A 20,322-nucleotide genomic window follows, 5' to 3' on the forward strand; every position below is an offset into this window, starting at 1 on the left:
CAAAAAAATGCAACCAGGGAATATAAACAAAGTGTTTCAATTGCCCTGCAATAGGGTATCGTTACATTTAATTATTTAAAATTATTTAAGAGTGAGGGAAAATTAAATGGCATTAAATTGTAGAAAATGAATTGCAAATCATCTGAAACTAATTTTATTACTAAAATGTAGCGTTTTAGGGGTTAAAACAAAAATTGAAACGAAATTTAACGACGGAGAACAAAAACAGTTTTTTCGGGATATCTTAAAATTATTTAATAAAAACTCGTAAATTTTTCTAAACTTGTAAACCCCTCATTCTATTAACCTAATTTTTCAAGAAAATTCCTCTTATACGGCGGAGAAACAATTTTTGTTTCAATTACCCTGTGTCTCAATTACCCCCACTTTCCTCTAATTTGACTAATTTACACGTGTTTAACTAAAATAATTATTACAACATAAAACATAAGTCACACATTCACCAATTTAGGTTCAATAAATAGCTCTTGAGGAGAGCTATCCATTTCTATACAATTTGTGACGTAATTCGCATAAACAAAAAAATTTTAGAAAAAAGTGTAATCGCAATGAGTTATATTATAAGCGTTTACTTTAAACATTTTTTTTGTGGCCAAGTAATTTTTGAAAATATAAGTCCGGCCATGCCCACCGAGGGGGAAACCTGCAACTGCAAGTTGCATTTTATGTTGCAATAATTATTTTAGTTTCAGACATGACTGTGAGGATGGGAAATACACAGGTATGAAGAACGAATACCGGCATACACTGGCAAAAAAAAGGCAAAAACTATTCAAATGAAAACAAATGTTAATTAGTCACATTACTAATTAGTAAATTTTTCTTGTGGCAAGCAAGTAGTTTTTGGAAATATAAGTACGATAATACCCACAAGTTGCAGGTTTCCCCCGCCCAGCGGTGGTGTTCTGGCGTAGAGCTAGCAGGACTCCTATCTGTGAGCTGCAGACACCCCTTAGGCGACAGAGACATCATCAAGTCCAAAAGTATATCATAAAGTCGAAAATTATCATTATATTCGCGCGCGGATCATCATTCGATTCGGCCGGTACATTTGGCTTGCCATACATTTCTGCGATGCATATGAAAATGAAAAACAGTGACTTGTAGTAGTGCTTTTGCTTTTCCAAATCTGCTGTTTTCTGACTAAATGCTTGATTAAATGAATGCATGAACGAAGATGAGATTGACGTTGAGTTAAAACATGTAAATTTTGCCACGTGTTATCAATTTATTGTGAATAATAACAAAGGATATTTCATTTTCATTAAGTTAAAGCAAAGTACTCCCCTCCCCCCACCTTCAGCTTTTACGTCTTGGGTCTTGTTTTTAGTTTTGGGTGTTGTTATATATATTTTTTTAAAAAGAAAACTAAGCCAATTTAAAAAAAAGGAAAAAGAAAAAATATTTAATGTATAACTTGTTTGATTTTAAGAACCCTGTTTTACTTCTTAATATAATAAATAAATAAATGAAAGGAAAAAGTTTGAAGGTGCGCTACGCAAAATATAGCCTAGTGATTATTCATTTTACAGCTTTATTCATTCTTTATTTATTTTATTTATTTTTTCTTGAAAAATCTCGGTTAATATACGAATGGCCGTCAAAAGTAGTCGATTTAGGGCTATACAGATAAACTACTTGCCATATTAGTTAAGTTAGACCAGTTTTGTGGGCAAACCAATTTCACCACCGCTTTCTTGAAAAAATGGTGGTTTGAATGGTCCCAAGTTTAAGCGAACAAGAAAATGAAAAATTCCCGATAAACCAGGGATAAAATTTGTGGGTAAATATCGATGCAGACGGGCTAAAAAATGGTGTGAAGCGGGTTCGGAACCGGCTAAGGGCTAATGGTACCGGGTTTTATATTTATTGGGTACTGGAATCCTGAGTTGGTATTAGGCATAAAAGCAAATAAATCGCTACCCAACGGTTCCAACCTTTAAAAATACATTCTTAAATGCACAAAATAACTACCCTTTCGATTCGGGCCGAGCCCTAAACTGAAATTTGTAATCATTTGATTACGTCTCGGATTCCGAGCTATCGATTGGCCCCGAACCAATCGGGGTGCTTTTTTGCTAATCAGGATAAGCATTTCAGTGATTCGGGACGGGGCTTTCGGGGTTTCGGCGTCAAATTTCTCACCCCAAATCCAATCGAGTTTTAATCGGGGTCCGTAATCAGAAATACAAAACCAATTGCAACCAGTCGATTTATGCAAGGATATAATCGATCAAGTTATAATCGTTTATTCCAACAAAATCGGGGCACTTGCCCGATAATAACCCTGATTATGTCGCATTATACCTGCCAAGCTGATCTCCACCCTGATTCCTAGGCCGAAGCTGTTAAAACTGCTTTCTTTGCAAATGGCGTCGGGGCTTCCATGGCAATCCCTGATATTTGCCTCGTCCTGTCCCGCTTGAAATTAAGCGCACTAATATTTATTTTAATTTCCACTTACCAACTGTTTTTTTAGGACTATATTTTACTTCTAAAGAGTCAAAAGAAGGTAAATAACCAAAAATAGGACACTTGACGAAATAGTAACTTGATTGTCCTTTGATTGTTTTTTTTTCGGGGCGGAGCGGGTGGGGACCCCGATTACAGCCAATCGGGGCCGATCACTAAACCGATATCCTATCTCCGATTCCGCTGAAATTTAGCTTGGCAATGTAACTTTAGCTTGGGATTGGAAATGTATCAATAAAAACCGTTGAAAAATTTAAAAAATGTCTTATGTTTTCACTTCTTTTTAAATATCTTGGTCCAAGCTAGTCTAGGATTGACATGTAGTTCAGTTTAAATCCACTAGGTGCCACTACCACCGTTAAGGAGGATTTTGACGACCAAGCCTTATGGCCAAAGTCGACGCAGTGAACGAACCATTCCCTCCATGACTCTGGTTTTATCTTTATGCATGCAGCTAATTTTTTTTTTTCAATAATGTAAGAGTTACCAAAAAATTTTAAAAATTCATCAACTAATGCCAATGAATTTGTTCGAAATAGCAATCTATTTAGCAAAGCCTTCTTTCGTCATGCAACGTTTGGTTTTCTATACTTAGTACAGTTAGCATACCATATACCATTTATCCCTAACCCTTGTTTCTGCATCGCGAAGCTTCGTTTAACATCTCACCACGATTTTCTACAGAACAGTTTTAAACCACGTGTTGGTCACACACCATTTTCAGCTTTGTTTGACTAACCTCAGTGAAGCGACGTCCATCGCAGAGAGGAATTGTGCTTTCTAATTTTATAATACTTATTGCAATGGTTAATTTTCTTCTTCGACATAATAAATCAATAAATTTTAAGTACTAATTTTGTGCGTCATTTCACTTAGGAAACTGATCAAGAAATCAATCCCAAGGCTTATCCATTGGCTGATGGACAGCTAACAGTAAAAATTTTGAACTTAGTTCAACAAGCTTCCAACTACAAGCAAATGCGTAAAGGAGCAAATGAAGGTAAAAAAAATCCCCATTAGTAATGTATTTTTCATCTGCTCAACTTGACTGTTTATCACTTTGGTTTCCTTCATAGCTACAAAAGCCCTTAACAGAGGTCTTGCAGAATTTATTGTCATGGCTGCAGATGCTGAACCTTTGGAAATCTTATTGCATCTGCCCTTACTTTGTGAAGATAAGAATGTCCCGTATGTATTTGTTCGCTCAAAGCAAGGTAATTAAATTTAAGCTTCATGTGTGATTCAATTCTTAACTATCCTTCCCATTTATGATAGCGTTGGGGCGTGCGTGTGGTGTCTCCCGTTCTGTTATTGCTTGTTCTGTGACTGTTCATGAGGGTTCTCAGCTGAAACCACAAATCCAGTCATTACAGCTAGAAATTGAGAAACTTCTTATTTGATGATCTCAGACCATTTTGTGCAGTTCATATGACTTGATTGAAATAAAACGCCAATCAGGCAAAAACTGTACAAGTGTCTTATATTTATTATAACAAAATAAATTATTAAATGGTAAATTGAATGTAAATCATATAAAAAAAATCATCTGTGTATGATGTAGAATAATTTTTGTAACATTATCTACCAATTTTGCATTATGTTCACAATCTGACAGCACAATAATTTTTTAAGTATAAGTTACGCGAAAAACGCCTCTATATTTACGTGCGACTAGAAAATTCATTATGGTAGAACACGAGGCCGCGAACTGTATCATCTCTGCACAATACTCCTTTCCTTTCCATAGTGTAAAGACATTCAGCAGCTAATATAATAGTTATCCCCAATTCTTGTGATACCTCGAACGCTGTCAACTTTCGCCTAGCCTGTAACTAAATAAAATAAAATTACAAATTAGTACGCCACAAAATCAATGTTACTCAATACTACTTTATGACTTCATTTCATATAAAAATGATTCTTTCACAATACAAGCATTCACACGTTATGCAAATAGTGGTTGCATTACTGGATTCGTAATTGTTAAAAAGCATGTTGTGTTAACAGTTTGACAAGTTAAGCTCTGAAAGAATTACAAAATAACCTACCAGGGACTCTGTATCTTTCTCAAGTTGCGAATTTGTTTCGGATTGTAGCTGAAGTACTAACACACCGCTTTCAAACTTACGGCAAGTTAGAGGCAAGTTTAATTGTTCCATATAATTACACGCCTGAAAAAAATCTTCCGGTGACAACAATTCAAATCCACGTGCTCGATTTACACGACAATATGCGTCGCTTAAAGACATAAAGCCACCAGAATCCTAAGACATGAAAAAATTTCATATTTGGCTAGCTGTAATAAACTTATCATTTTTGATGAAAATACAAAAGCTAACCGAGATTGGCGTTAATAAAAATGTTGTTATTTCTTTGGCTAGATGTTGGCAAAACATATTGCTGGAAGAGCAGGCATTTCTTGTGACTGGATCTTCAATTCCAAGACTCAACAAGTATGATTTAAATTTTACTGTTTCGTCGTCACTGATGTCTCCGTGGCGATCCTAGAAAAGGAAAATCAAGTAGGTAACCAGGTCTAGAAAAAATGAAAATACATACTTTGATTTTGCTCGACATCACACTTGCTAGTTGAACCATATCTTTAGCCATGTCAATGAGGTTTTTCATGTCTTGAAATGCAACCTGTATACTGGACGAATTATTTTCGACCTTTTCTTGCAGACGTCTTTCAATGCCAACAATTCCTGACCTGAACGCCATTGGAGCCTATGGGGCAGCAATGAACAAAATGTAATTTCATGACTTAACAGCTTGCAGATAACCAAATCCAAGTTGCCTAAATGTAAAAATGGTTGGTTGTAAGTCATTATTGTAGTGTTGGAACTGGAGGTGAAGATGTATTAGGCAATATATGCCTTGGCCTGTAACAGGGGATAAATAGGCTTACATTGATATAAGGGTAAGATTAAAATACCTCATCATTGAATGGTGGTATGAAAATATCTAAACCAGGAAATTCTGCTGGCACAGAAAATTGGACTTATAAGATATTCCCAATAATTTCTAGCAAAAATATTGGATAACTACCTTAAAATAAATGTAAACCCCTTAATAAAATAATAAGCTTCTTATACCTTAATAGATAAATAATACATATAATTCATATGAAAGCAAACTGATACAGTTTCCATTAATTACAATCTTATGAATTACTCTCATTCCACCATGAATCATAAGCATACATTTTCTAACCCTTAACAAACTGTAGGTTTTGATTAAGATAAAAGCTACTTACTGAATGAGATGTAGAAGAGCTCTCAGTGTGTTTTTCCCAAGCTCTTTCTAGAAGAGGTTTCTGGATGCAGATTTTAAAATTGCTTAGTCCACCATTTGAAAATGCTAGTTTAATAAATGATGCTGAGCTTCTTGTATAGGGCTTGGAATGTTGTTCTGCACTAGCAAAAATATTGTGAGAACAAAAGTCAAACAGAAAAGAAAGTGCATTACCACTGACGTGTGGGAGAAGATGAAGTATAATTTTACTACTTCTTAATATACTGCCTTCTTCTTCTTCTACAAGAACAACACATTTCAAATCTAGTACCATATTCATTGCGGGTCTATCGTTAGACGAGAAGTACAAACGTGATGGAGTAAGATAGGCAGTTTCACTTCTATATTCAGTCTAGAATTGGCATTCAAATTGATATTTCAAATGCAATTATATACAATGATCACAGAAAACTAACCTTGGAATCCCCATCATATAGCCTGATTCCTTTCCATGTGGTATGGGAATAAGAAGTAATTTCTTTAGAACAATCATTTTTGTCTTTAAAATACAATCTATCCATACTGAGAATGTGAAAAATCTACTTTCAAAGTCAAATTCACACCACTACGCACTACGTGAAGTGAGGGGCCAGGATAAAATGCGGACGTGGACCGCGGCCTGCGGACAGGAGAAACTTCGGACTTTCACCTGCGGACTGGCCCAAAATTTTTGTCAGTAGTCCGCAGTTTCTCCATAGGGCAGCTGTCCACAGTCCGCGTATTATACGTGGATACAGCATTCCATATAGAAATGTCTATGTGTTGCAACTTGGTGGGTCGAGACCGTCACCGCTACATCCCAGTGGGACTATTCCGGCCCTCTGATTGGCTCTCTCCTTCTCCTCACCCTAAAGCCCCTCCACCCCTTCTGCTTGTGGTGTGTGTGGGGCGTGTGTGGAGTTGTTCGTCGGGCTGTCGCCTTCATTTGTTTATTTTTCGTGTGTTTATCTATACTATTTATGTTTACTTTTATTGTTTGTAATTTATTCTAATACACTATTTATACCTTTATTAAATCGCTTTTCAATTTATAAAACAAGAATTAATTAAACATCGGTATGTTTCAATTAGATTTATTGTGAATTATCACCCATGGGCAACTGGGTTGGTGCGGGCCGGAGAAAAACGGTTTCAAAACCCGATTTTGGGAGAATCGGGAAAACTATAAGTCCAAAAGTTTTAACAATTATAGGAATGGACATATCTTAATAAAATCTATCCATTTCTGAAAAAATATTGCTTAAAAATTACTTATTGGAAGAGTAAACCGATTTGCCATTTTTCAGGTAGGTCGGTGCGGTTAAGCGGGTATCCGGTAATCCCCACCCCCAATAATACGTGAAATTTAAATAATTTTTTGCGGGAAAACTATAAGACGAAAATTAATAAATTTTACAAAAATGGATAGCTCTTGACCAGGGCTATCCATTTCCGTAAAATAATTAAGATAATTTTCATCAACAAAAAAATTTTGGACAAGACGTTTTTTGTAGGTTTTGCGCTCTAGAGATATACTCGATCCTATAGACTTAAGGAACAATTTTCATTGTTTTTTAAACTTTTTTTTTATAAATATTTTTTAATAAATTATACAGAAATGGATAGCCCTTGTCAAGAGCTATCCATTTCTGTAAAATGTATAAATTTTGGTCTTATAGTTTTCCCGCAATAAATTATTGAAATTTTACTTATTATTGGGGGGGGGGGTAACCGGATAACCGTAAACCGTACCAACCTACCTGAAAAACGGGAAATCGGGTAACTCTTCCAATAAGTATTTTTAAAAGCATCATTTTTGCAAAAATGGACAGATCTTATAAAGATATATCCATTGCTATCATTTTTAAAATTTTTAGAATTATGGTTTTCCCGATCATTACCTGATCGGGTTTTGGAACCGCCAGCCCAAGTGCCTATGGCCCAATTTACACTAATTTAAGAAAACACACCGGTACTTAATTCAGTCTATTATATAAAATGAAAAAAACAAATGATATAAGTAAAAATGTTGTATTTGTAAAACTTAACAAACAGCAAACAATAAATGTAAATAATATAAATACACAAAGAAACAAACAAATCAAAGCGCGAACTCCACTCCCACGGAAAACCACGCTGTGTGTATCAGGAAAATGTGGGGGCGGAAAGCAGAAATACATGGAAGGGTATAAGCAGAGTAATAGAATACTATTACTCTGGTATAAGGGTTGAGAGAGCCAATCAGAGGGCCGGGATAGTCCCACTGGGATGTAGAGGTGACGGTCTCGACCCTTCGAGACCGTCTCGTGGAGACCAAGTTGCGGGCACAGTGGTGGAAACTAGAATCAGAGTCATCTATCGAGAGAAACTGAGTTATTCAACGGCCATTGTCAGTGTTTCTTTTCGAGCTTCAATTGTTCTGGTGTCGTCTGCTCCATTCGTTTCCTTTGTCATGTTGTGATTGGCTGTTGAAGTTTTCAAACACGTTTCCTGATTGGTGCATTCATCACACACCCGCTGGAGGCTCTGTCTGCTATTTCCGAAATTAGACACAACGACAGACGATTTTCCACATGTCGTGAACCAACCAGGTTTCCATGACTCTGGCTCTCGCTAGGTAATGCCTACCCGCAATAGAAGGTATCCAAGTTTACAGGCCTTAACAATTTAGGCTTTGGCCCGCCCCCGTGCAACCGGTCAAGCTGCCATACATTAACAGAACGGATAGCGCTCGGCCCCGCGTTGTTTGGTTTGGGTCGGCGAACGACCAAATTTTTTGGGTTGTTTGATTTTTCATTGCGAGTTTTTCGGTGTACGATGCACTTTTTTTTTGCCCAATAAGGATCAGCCTCGGTTTAGTTATTTAATAGCCCTAAAAGTGTTTCCTACCTACTTCTTTTTCAGATTCTTTTTTGTACGGAATTGATCATCCATAGTTCTATATTTTTAAAATATGTTCACTGCAACTCAGGCTGGTACTCAGCATTGCTGAGTCAGCAATGAAATTTTACAAATTAGTCAAAGCAAGTTTTAAAATGTCGTTTTCAGCATCGTTAACCCGGTTAACCTACCGAAATTAGAACATTTGACCTTTACCATGATTTGTTTTGAGGGTTAGTTAGGGTAGATTACGAAAAGCTTTCTTTCTTCGAATCTTTTTCTGCCTCTTGTCGCATCCAACCGCACCAGAGAGGATGCGCTAGACATAGTTTGGACCCCAGTCCCCAATTATAGTTGAATAGAATCGGAGAGCTAAATTTTTTTGTGTGGGCATTAAACGGTAATATAACCTTTTTTTTTATCAAGCCGATTTACATAGTTACCACTGGCTATTCCATTTTATGAGTCAAATATCAAGCTATCGCATCTCTCCGCTTGGGGAAAACAAACGACGAGGCGATTTCTCCCATTGCCTCTGGCTTGCATACTGCATTTGTCATGTCGGTAGAAGTGAATACAAGAGGAAAAAGAACCACAAGGACGCCATCTGCGTCTAGTCCGGAACACCCAAAGGAAAAGCTGTCAGTTGTTATTCGGTACGATTTCGCTGTGTTTATTGTAACTGTAACCTTTCCACGGTTCTTTCTTTTGCTATCTTTCTTGGTTCGTTTTCTATATCTTTATTCTTGTATTGTATAATCTGATTTTGGTTATAAGAGTGATTTTATTTCGTGAATTTTCGACATAGGTCAGTATCATTTTGTTGTTATGTATAGTAAGGTACACTTTTGTCAGTAGTGTTATGGGAAGCTCATTTTGTCATTACAGCGCCCACTGGGAAAATGTTCAAATTCTTCTGGGGTAAAGGTTCACATCAATCTGCTGAAAGATTGAAAATACAGAAAGAACTTTTTCAATTTCAAAAGGTATTTGATGTTTAATAATTTAGGCATGGTATAAGGGCTTGTTAATGTCTGTTATTTTATGACATAGACAGCACAACATGGTTTTCCAAGTAAGCCTACTTCTTTAGCATGGGATCCTGTATTACGGCTACTATGTGTTGCTACAAGAACAGGTGCCATAAAAATGTAGGATTTTATTTTAAATAAAACTTGTTGATGAAAAGTATAATTTATATCTGTTTTATTTATTTATTTATTTTCTTTTTACAAACCACACCCTTTATTGGTTTTACAAGTTTTGGAGCTCCTGGGGTGGAATTTTATGGACAGCTACCAAAGGATAAAATTATTTGCAGCTTACATTTTGTCCCTGGCCGTGTAAGTTTAAATAAACAAAACATTTACAATTATTCATCAGTGTTATATTCTATAGGGACGGGTTATTGCAGTTTGTGAAGATAATTCACTTCAACTTTGGGAAATATCTACTGATGGTAGTCCTTCTCTAAAATGCATCCACACTCAGTCATTGGAGGGAAAGTATGGTTTTGTCACATCTGTATATTATATAGGAAGCTGTTGATTTTAACTTCTGTTGGTTTCAAATTAACATTTTTTCTCTGTAGGCTCAAAAAGATATCTGCATGTTGTGTAGAATCAAATGGAGAAAATTTATTAATTGGAACAGAAAATGGGAATATCTATATCATGGATTTGCTTCAACAACAAATGACTGAGTCTGTTATTTATCTTGACGTTGTAATGCAGAAGTAAGTGCATATTATTTCTTTATTTCATTACCTGCCTTTTACAAATTGTAAAAAAAGGTTTTTGGTTTCATATTTTAACAGTGTTACAGAAGATTTCAAGGTGAACCCAGGAGCTGTTGAATGTGTTATTGAGCAGCCTAACAGTCCAGATCATATTCTTATTGGTTATACACGGGGATTACTTGTATTATGGAATCGCAAAACACTTTGTGCCGACCAAGTATTTAATTTAATCATCTTTCAATAACCAGTTCATTTATTGTCACAAAATTCTTAGACCTTTGTTGCTTCTCAACAATTGGAAGGTGCAAGCTGGCACCCCAATGGTCAAAAATTTGTTTCAGCTCATAATGATGGTTCTTACATGACATGGGTCCTTGAACAAGGAGAAACTGAGATGCTAGTAAAGAAAGAGCCTAGTATTACATCACCCTATGGCCCTGCTGGATGCAAGGCTATTACAAAAATCTTCTGGAAGGATACAGATTTGTAAGTTTCAAGTATTTTAGTTTGCATTACCAAAAGCTATTTCCTCATTAAAATGGGTTTCCCTATCTAAATAACTTTCTGGCTGCAAAATATTTTCATTATCAAATCTATTTTGTTTGTTTTTATTATGCAAATCCAAACTGGTTAGCAATTTTAAGATCCTTTTTTTGTTGCAACTACCGCATTGTTCATTGTATCTGCTGTGCATTTTTTAGGTAATGAAAAAGCAACGTGAATTAATAACTTTTTGTTAGGACTAGTTTTGAGCCGTAAATTCGTAGCGTCGTAGCACTTAATTTTAGTCTCACGTTTAGAATGATACTTTAGTAGATCTAGCAATAATTAGCCTATAATGATAATTTTTTTTTGTTTTTAAGGGAGGAGTCTGGAATCTTTGTCTTTAGTGGTGGAATGCCACGCGCTAGCTACGGCGATCGTTATACTGTGTCAGTCGTGAAAGGAGAAAAGAACCATGTTACCTATGACTTTACTTCTAAAGTGGTGGATTTCTGTGTGATCAATGAAGCAACTACCGGCCAGGCAGAAGCTCTTGTAGTGTTAGCTGAAGAAGAGTTAATCGTGATTGACTTGATCAGTCCTGGTTGGCCGTCATTCTCGTTGCCTTATTTGGCCTCTCTGCATTGCAGTGCAGTGACAGCCCAAACTGTGGTTACAGTAACACCAGAATTGTACGCTAAAATCAAATCAAACCCACAGGGGATGACGTCGTCTTCGAAGTTAAGTACCCGGAAGTGGCCAATAAATGGAGGAGTATCGGTCAACGAACAAATTGATTTAACTTCTCAACGAATATTACTTCTTACCGGACACGAGGTATGTCAGCAACTTGTTCGTTCAACGTTTTATCCTTTTTACAACTTACTTTATGCATAGGATGGCTCTGTTCGTTTTTGGGATGCTAGCACTGCCTCACTCTGTCAAATCTCTAAATTTTCGACTTCGTCCTGTTTCGCAAGTGACGATTTAGATTGTACCCTTGAAAATGATCCGGATGAAATAGATGAAGAGGAGTGGCCCCCTTTTCGAAAGGTATAGGACAAAAATTTGATGTTAAGATGATAAATATGTTGAACTTCAATTCAATCCTTAGGTTTTCTTAGAAATAGTTTTTCTGGGTTGGCTTATGGTGGTTGGAGATGCCTTTTTTGCGTGTCTTTTCCTAATGCTATTTGTTTTGTTTTTTTTGTTTGTTTTTTTCAAATTTCCTACCAACAAGTTTTCATCAATTTCGTTTGACTAATCTACCAATTAAGTGACAACTTCTTAAGGCCCGCTGTTTTAATAACATTTTCATTATTCGTTTACAGATTGGAGTATTCGATCCATACTCTGATGACCCTCGATTAGCTGTAAAGAAATTGTGCCTATGTCCTGTTACCGGAACGCTAACAGTTGCAGGGACTGCTGGTCAAGTTATTGTTGCCGCGCTGTGTGACAGTCAAAGCGAAAAAGAAGTTCCGGTACTTAAAATTAATTAATAAGGGAACTTTAGTAGCTTGCATGCTAAAAAGACATAAGTTAATTATTTAATTCCATGGTTCTTTTCCACTAACTTTATCTAATTGTTACAGGTTACACTCGTTAACATCGTTTCGGATCGAGACAATTTTGTGTGGAAAGGACACGATAAATTAATAGCACGGAAAGGGTTACAATTGTTTAAGGTTGGCTTTCAGCCGACGTCCATTCTTCAACTTCATCCTCCTGCAGCAGTTACAGCGTTAGCGTTAAATGCAGAATGGTCCGTCTTAGCTGTTGGAACTGCTCATGGACTAACTCTTTATGACATAGTATGTGCAATGCAACAATTCATTAAACTAAATAGTGGGTGCTTAAAACATTTTTCTTTAGTTTCTTAAAAAAGAGGTGGTTGCAAAATGCACCCTTAATCCGAATGATGTTTCCGGAACTGGCGATCAACCAATGTCACGACGGAAGTCTTTCAAAAAGTCCTTAAGAGAGTCTTTTAGGCGACTGCGCAAAGGACGTAGCCAGCGTCCTACAGCTGGCCCAAAGGGTGCTCCTACATCACCTTTTCCAAAACTGGAAGATAATTCTGTAAACAATGCGGGACCATCGGTAGCTGCTGAAGTACGTCCCGTTGAGAGACAGATTGAGGCAAGAAATGTTGTACTAGATGATGGAATGGGCAGCATGGTACGCTGTTTGCTTCTGGCCAAAACCTTCGTAATCAGTCAGGCTTCCAATGCAACTGCAACTCTCTGGGCTGGAACAAACAGTGGGGCTATCTACGTTTTTACAATCAGCGTACACACCGGTATTGCTCACCATCTGCCCGCGTTTTTTCCAGTTTGTAATTTTTTCTTTGAAAATTTCAGGAAATAGACGAGAAGTGGAGCCAGTCTATGCACAACTTGCGAAAGAAATTCAGCTGAAACATCGAGCACCTGTGGTCTCGATTAACATAATAGATGCGTCCTTTGCCGCTGTAAGTGAATCATTCGAATATGCAGGAGCAAAATCTGTTTTGGAATCCTCTCCTCCACATCGCGTGGTGATTTCATCTGAGGAACAATTTAAAGTAACTGCAATGAAACAAAAACGGACATTCTGTTATTTCATAACGTTGTTTCAATTCAAGGTTTTTACGCTTCCAAATTTGCGACCATATGGAAAGTACAAGTTAACGGCCTACACCGGATGTAAGGTTAGGCGCGTTGCCGTTATTCCCTTTACTGCTCGATCTGATTCGTCTTACGAAGAAAATTGCCTGGTATGCCTTTCCAATCAAGGGGATTTCCATATTTTAAGCCTTCCGGATCTTCGTCGGCAAATGAACGCTCAGGCCATAAGAAAAGAGGATATACAGTAAGAAATAATTTTGTTTTACCAATCTTTTCCTTTATGAATTTTCCTAACTCCTAGTGCCACGAGCACCGTTGTCCTCACCCATCAAGGAGAAGCATTTTATATGTTGTCTTCCAGTGAATTACAACGAGTTGCATTGAGCGCTCGTAACTCCCTTCAGTTAAAATGTCAAGTGATTGGAATGACGACAAACACGGACTCTACGGAATCAAGCTCTCATTCAGTGAATAGAAATAGTGCATCTAGGGAAGAAAAACTAGAAGTTATCGGATCAGAATTGTCGGACATTTCAGTTGTTTCGAATACGAGTAACCCAAATGAAGATCGAGAGAATGATAAAAATAACTCCAACAGCGAAACGAACAATTCAACTATCGTAAGTGTTGAACCGGAAACAAGCTTTGGGGACATGACGGTGGATTCTGTAAAAGACCATATTATGTAAGTGTTTACTTTTACCATCCTTTATGTCCCTTAGTTCCTACCCGCCTCATTTCTATACCTTTTTTAAAGTCTCAATTTGGAAGAGTGTAGAATCACGGAACGTACAACCGAAACTCGCATTGCGGAATTTAAAACAGAAATATCCATTGTGAAATCTGAGGAAGTTTCTACTATCTCTAGCGGTAAGTCTCGCCTTTGAAAGGTGTACATTTTAAAATTATTTGATTAGTTATGTCTTTGCGATCAGAACCATTGTATAAACCCTGAGTGCACAGTATCATTTTCACATAGGAAGCTGTCATTGCTGTGGGCTTGTTTCCCACCTATGAATCGTTTCGTTCTCAATGGGCTTAAAATTAACTCGAATTAACTTTGCTCTAGCAATCTCAATAGAAAAATCACATTCCATCTGTCCACTGTCACCAGTTAGTTCAGTTCAAGTGGGCTCCCAGTTTGAGAAAAAAAAGGATTTGCAAGATCATTACGCTTCTGCTTCAAATGAAAAATCCGATATGCTATGCGCGGAGGTAAATCCATAGTTTAATTGTCCGTCAACATTTTTAAAGATGTCAGTTTAATGTTGTCTACATGCTTTCCATAAAACAAGGAAACATTTTAACGTTGTAGTGAAATTTGTCGTTCCTAAATCGCTAATTCACATACAGTTCGAAGTATATGTTTTTGTAAAATATTTACGAAGTTCCTCATATTGCAGGGTGTCTCAACAGTTCCAGTCGAGGATAATTTGGCAGCCGAAACCGAAGCAGCAAATTGAAAAGTGAATAATTTCAGCTTTGTAGGCTAGTGTGTATGCCAAGCTGGGTACTACTGTTAAAAGCTTGCTGATACGTTAATGAGAATCAAGTTTGCGGGAAAGGGGCAGCTAATTGTTTGTCAATATTCGATGGTGTCGGTTTTACTGCATTCCAGTACCTTCTTTTAGAATAATATTATAGTACCAAGGATGATTTCTCAAGCATTCCAGCTGCAACTAATTATTATATTCGACTAATCCTAGCAAATGAAACAACAATCGTTTCCACCGCTAGACTTAGTTGTTTAACTATCTGGCTTTATGTCTTCAAAATTGCTCTGTACCCGCATGGAACTTATTTTTACTAGTTCTATGTACTCATATTAAATGGTGACATATTGGAAGGGAGAACCAATGTGGTCTCCAATTACAAGATTCGGCGTTTGTGTAAGACTTGTTTAATCGACTGCCTTTGATCGGTTTGCCTTTTCATGAAATTAACGGGAGTTTTCTCTCAACCGCCATTTTGTGTATCTCCGAAAATTCATATGGAATCTGGTTAACTAATACAATCCTTTTATGGAAGCATTTGACACATTGTTTTTAAACTTATTTAAGGGCCTTACATAGAGGTTTTTGATGCTGCTGAAATTTCTCAGAGAAATTAAATAAGTTTATATTCAGGAAAAGGGAGAAGGTGCCATTTGCAGACCTTCTCTAAATACCCGTTGAAAACATCGAACCGAGGAAAAAGAAACACACTTATAAATTCCCGAATACAATTCTTCGGAAAACGACAATTAATAGTTGCTTAAATCTTCCATTTTCAGCAACAATAGTATTGAGCAATGAGTAACGAGTCTGACGACACCATCTATCTTCGGATCGCTGCATGTAATTACTTGTGTGTATGAAACCAAGCTTTTAAGTGGCGAGCTTAGTGGAAACGACACGTAGTTGTCACAAGCACACAGATTTTCTGTCTAATCTGTGTTTCGCGATACAGTCCCATTAAAGGATGGATTACTTAAGTCATGTCTAATAACGTACCATCGGATCATACTAATGAAGACATCCTTAGCTGCTCAAGTTCGTTAACCAAAAAATCGATGGAAAAAAGTGTATTTCTTGGAAATATGTTAAATATGTTATCTTTTCCTTCCATTTGATCCTGAATTGCGAACTCTCTTACGTACACCACTGGACATTTCTGTATCATCGTTTCCGTCATCGAATGTTTTCTTTTTCCTCCCTCCTCGAACACCACCTTGACCTTTGTCTTCCAACTCTCGCAGATCCTGCAGTACAAAGTAATTAAGTAGTTATATGTATAATTTAAAAAAAATGATACCCTGGAAAATAAATTACCATCTTTGCTACGCGCTGTGCTTCTGCAACCCGCTCCTGGAGACTCATCACATCACTTTCTTCCAATCCATACAACGGTAGCTTTTTACCAAGTAAATGTTCAATACGTTGGTAGAGTTCTACATCATATTGTGTGACAAAAGATATGGCTTTCCCACTCCTGCCAGCTCTTGCTGTTCGTCCAACTCTGTGTATGTAATCCTATTTTTTCAAAATTATTTTAATGTGCAAGTTAGGTAAGGACAAGCAGTATGATCACTTTCGAATGTGTAGGAATATCGTAGTTGATAACCCAGTCGACATGAGGAATATCAAGCCCTCTAAAATTAATAATAATAAAAAAAAAAACAGTTATCTGAGATTCACATTAGTTAAGCAAATTTTAACTACCAACCGGCTGGCGACATCAGTCGCAAGTAAAACACCTCTATTTCGTGCTTTAAATTTGTTTAAAGCAGCTAAGCGTTTGTTTTGGGTCATTTGCCCATGTAGAGGCACAGCGGAAATTCCTAATGCTCGCAAGAGCAGAGACGTACGTAACGTACCACTGCAAGTAGAGCAAAATACCATAACAGAGTGACCTGCTGCCTCATTCAGAAGATGGACCAAATAAACATCTGAAGATAAAAAATTAATAAATAAAGAAACATAACACACATTTCATATATTCCACCTTTCATTTTCAGCGGGATGAAGACATAGTATTGTAATAGCTTGTCAACTGTTTGATATTTGGAAGAGATCTGAACACGAACAGGGTTAACAAGAGAGGCCCGTTGGAGTTTCTGAACTTTGCTTGTCATTGTAGCTGAGAAAAGAAGTGTTCTCCTTTCTCTTGGAATTGATTTAAGAATTTTATCAACTTCCTGCTCAAAATCCATGTTCAGAATTCGGTCAGCTTCATCCATGACCAAATACTTCAGAGATTTCAAATTGAAACCCTTGGTATTCTCTAAATGATCAACTAATCGACCTGGGGTGGCAATGACAATATGAGGCTTCTTTGCAAGCATTAAAGACTGACTCATCATATCAATTCCTCCTACAATGACAGCACATTTCACTCCAATAGAAGAGCCTAGTACAATATCGGGTTACAATAAAATAAAGATGAAAATGTATGATACTGATTGAATACCCAATGCCTCAATTTGTTCAGAAATCTGAAAAGCCAATTCTCTGGTAGGTGTTAATATGAGGCCAAACAATCGTTGTGGATGTGCCAGTAATGAATTTAACATTGGCAAAGTAAATGCTCTGTAAATATTGTTTTTTTTTAAACTATAGCTTACCACAAATATTAACATAATAGCAGATCACACTTAGAAAGCATGATTACTCACCCTGTTTTTCCTGATCCTGTTTCGGCAAGTCCAATCACATCCCTCCCTGTTGTTAATTATGTTAAAAACTATTACTCTTTCGACAGATTTTAGTAAGAGAAATAAACCTTGGAGTGCTAATGGTATCGCCTCTCTTTGAATAGGGGTTGGTTCCGTCCATTTCAGCAAGCTGCAAGCTTCTTCTAACTCAGCCCTTAGACCCTGCCAACAGAAAACCAGGGAATGCTCTTAGCCTGTTTTGGCAATATTCAGACGATTTTTAATTACCAATTCAACAAAAGTCATTTTTGTTCCATTCGAAGTTTCAGCAACCTCTACCACATCGCAATGGCTTTCGGGTTCCATGGTAGATTTCGACGAGTTACACGTGGACTGAGGGCTTGAGAAATGATTTCACACCACAACCACAAATCCCAAACTGAAAAATAACATACACCAGCGCGTTGCCAGATTTGAGATTTCATTCAGTGCTTCCCAACTCCATGCTCCATCCAGAGTAGGGAAGTGGCCCGGGTCATGAAACCCGGGTCAGATCCCGGGTCAAGGAAAAAAAACCCGATAAAAGGCAACCCTTTAAGGAATTTTTTTTTTCGGGACTGGTTTCGGTACGGTTCAAGGGGTTCTTGGGCTAACCCGAGAAGTGGCGCCATCTAGTAGTAAGACAAAGAAGCTTTTAACTCTTACGCTAAGTTACGAGTCAACAAAGCAGAATAGTTTTAAAACATAGCAATCTACAGTAACGGTCAGGAATTGGGGTATCTCTCTGCGTACTTGGGAACTTAGGTCCTCCCACCAAGTCACCAACCCACAGACGCCTCGGGACGTTTGTCTCAATATAGTGCTGCGACTGGTGACCAATTTTCAAAACAATTTTTCCCCTTTCCACAATTTCTACACAAGTTTTACACAATTCTATGCCAAACAAAATCACATATAGTTTTGAACTGCTGGAGACTATGCTAAAATGTTATGCTTTACTACTTCAAGTTCTAGCTCATTGTAAAAAAATGTAAAGATATTATGGATAGTGGAAAAAATCGTTTTGAAAATTGGCCACCATTCGCAGAATACGTCCAAATGTACCTAAATCCTGTCACTCAGGCGATGCTGCTGGCAAAAAAAGAAGTTTTCCAAATATAAACGTTGTAGTGGTTGAGTCTGATGGCGAGACTGAAAAGAAGAGAAGAAAAGTACATTTGACCCGATAATTACGCGGGACATAACCCGACCCGGGTTGTTTTTCTAACCCATGGGTCAACGGGACGGGACATTTTTTTTGCATCGTCGACCCGGTTCAAAACCCTATAAGGAAAAAAACCCGTTAATTTTAACCCCTTAAGAAAAAACCCGTCCCATTTGGTCCGGGCCACAGCCCTAATCCAGAGTAGTAGGGCTCGGCCCCGATCACATTCTAATCGGGGACACCGCTAAGCTTCCCCGATTAAAATGAATCGGGGAAGCTCGGTGCGGGGATTTCTTTTTTCGGTGCGGAACGGTGCTATAATTGGTGCTGCACCGATAGCACCGCTTCAGCCATTCGTGACCTTGAGTTCTGATAGGCCTCCGTGAATCACGTGACTAGGGTTACATTTTGTTCTTGTTAGCCGCAGGGCAACTGCCACTTAAGATCACTATTCATTGATAATAGAGCAGTAAAACATCAGGCATTGCGCGTTTTCCACAAATGTGAAAATCTCATTTGTGTCCAAGTTGATCTGCTGCGGCTGCAGCGTCTTATGGAGAAACCATCTTCTTCACGTTAAAAATTAAGTTTTCATAACTATAATTTAGATTTCCCCTTTTCTAGCAGGGGTACCTATTCATCTTTCATTTCCAATTTTTTTCTAGCCCATTCTTTACTTTATTTTTATTTTATTTTTGTTTGTAAGTTGCTCGTCTCTTTTAGCTAACAGAGACGAGCCACTTACAAACAATAATAAAATAAAAATAAACTAGATAGAACTAGGGCTAGAAAAAAAAGGGAAATGAAATAATGAATAGGGTACCCACTGCTAGGAAGAAAAGAGGGAAATCTAAATTAAAGTTATGAAAACTTTTTTTAACGCGAAGAAGATGGTTTCTCCATAAGACGCTGCACTGCTGCAGCTGCAGCAGACCAACTTGGACACAAATGAGATTTTGCGCATTTGTGAAAAACGCGCAACGCAGGATGTTTTACTGCTCTATTCTCTTAAACGACGGCTACTTACACGCAGTTCACCACTAATTTGACCTTTTTCTAAAAGTTGTTCAAGATTGCGATTAATTAGACGCTGAAAGGGAAAACTTACGAAACGCTTATCGAATAGAATAACTGAAAAACCTGACGTTTTCCACTTCTCTCCATGACAGCATCAAAAACAAATGACAAACGACAGCCGCCCTCGTCGTTTATAAATAAAAACAAATAAAAAATTAACAAACCAACCTTTCATCACAAAAAATACCCTATTCCACACAATTTTACATGGAGAATCCAACTGTAATAAAATTTCACCCAAAAAACGAAAACCCGCGGCACAGGAGGGTCCCTAAATCCACCAACCTGCTACCAACCAATCAGAACCCGACTTTCACGACCAAAATTGGAATTTCGATCAAACAAAAAAAAAATATAATTAACAAACAAACCTACATATTTAGAAACAACCCATTGGCAGGGACTTTAATACGGCGAATCAGATAAAAAATAA

At 37.4% G+C, this 20,322-nt stretch overlaps 4 protein-coding genes across 5 annotated transcripts; 2 read left to right on the top strand and 2 right to left on the bottom strand.

The window, feature by feature from the left end:
* Positions 1–3,134: 3,134 nt before the first annotated feature.
* Positions 3,135–3,963, top strand: LOC116927347 (NHP2-like protein 1). Its single transcript, XM_032934359.2, has 4 exons — positions 3,135–3,299; positions 3,370–3,493; positions 3,570–3,707; positions 3,769–3,963. The coding sequence occupies exons 1-4, from the start codon at positions 3,297–3,299 to the stop codon at positions 3,891–3,893; spliced, it is 390 nt and encodes a 129-aa protein (XP_032790250.2). The 5' UTR covers positions 3,135–3,296; the 3' UTR covers positions 3,894–3,963.
* A 63-nt stretch (positions 3,964–4,026) lies between these two features.
* Positions 4,027–6,428, bottom strand: LOC116927345 (vacuolar protein-sorting-associated protein 36). Its single transcript, XM_032934358.2, has 7 exons — positions 6,204–6,428; positions 5,962–6,139; positions 5,750–5,904; positions 5,053–5,220; positions 4,833–4,997; positions 4,542–4,757; positions 4,027–4,325 (listed from the first exon to the last, which is right to left on the bottom strand). Exons 1-7 carry the CDS (start codon positions 6,306–6,308, stop codon positions 4,155–4,157), a joined length of 1,158 nt encoding a protein of 385 aa, XP_032790249.2. The 5' UTR covers positions 6,309–6,428; the 3' UTR covers positions 4,027–4,154.
* A 2,880-nt stretch (positions 6,429–9,308) lies between these two features.
* On the top strand, positions 9,309–15,506 carry LOC116927343 (lethal(2) giant larvae protein homolog 1). 2 transcript variants are annotated; one of them, XM_045177124.1, is made up of 19 exons: positions 9,309–9,454; positions 9,535–9,632; positions 9,700–9,797; positions 9,908–9,989; positions 10,045–10,151; positions 10,238–10,381; positions 10,439–10,601; positions 10,659–10,870; positions 11,248–11,704; positions 11,765–11,920; positions 12,199–12,351; positions 12,463–12,681; positions 12,743–13,169; positions 13,231–13,433; positions 13,494–13,720; positions 13,778–14,161; positions 14,234–14,346; positions 14,546–14,691; positions 14,880–15,506. In XM_045177124.1, exons 2-19 carry the CDS (start codon positions 9,549–9,551, stop codon positions 14,937–14,939), a joined length of 3,435 nt encoding a protein of 1,144 aa, XP_045033059.1. In that variant the 5' UTR covers positions 9,309–9,454; positions 9,535–9,548; the 3' UTR covers positions 14,940–15,506. The 2 variants fall into 2 exon arrangements, with proteins under 2 accessions (XP_045033059.1, XP_045033060.1); XM_045177125.1 differs by having other exon boundaries at positions 10,463–10,601.
* A 518-nt stretch (positions 15,507–16,024) lies between these two features.
* On the bottom strand, positions 16,025–18,060 carry LOC116927344 (probable ATP-dependent RNA helicase DDX47). The gene is made up of 9 exons (XM_032934357.2): positions 17,897–18,060; positions 17,737–17,830; positions 17,630–17,675; positions 17,425–17,543; positions 16,960–17,364; positions 16,681–16,903; positions 16,546–16,606; positions 16,287–16,487; positions 16,025–16,216 (listed from the first exon to the last, which is right to left on the bottom strand). The coding sequence occupies exons 1-9, from the start codon at positions 17,972–17,974 to the stop codon at positions 16,067–16,069; spliced, it is 1,377 nt and encodes a 458-aa protein (XP_032790248.1). The 5' UTR covers positions 17,975–18,060; the 3' UTR covers positions 16,025–16,066.
* Positions 18,061–20,322: the final 2,262 nt, after the last annotated feature.

This window comes from Daphnia magna, linkage group LG7, assembly GCF_020631705.1.
Source record: "Daphnia magna isolate NIES linkage group LG7, ASM2063170v1.1, whole genome shotgun sequence".
NCBI lineage: Eukaryota > Metazoa > Arthropoda > Branchiopoda > Diplostraca > Daphniidae > Daphnia > Daphnia magna.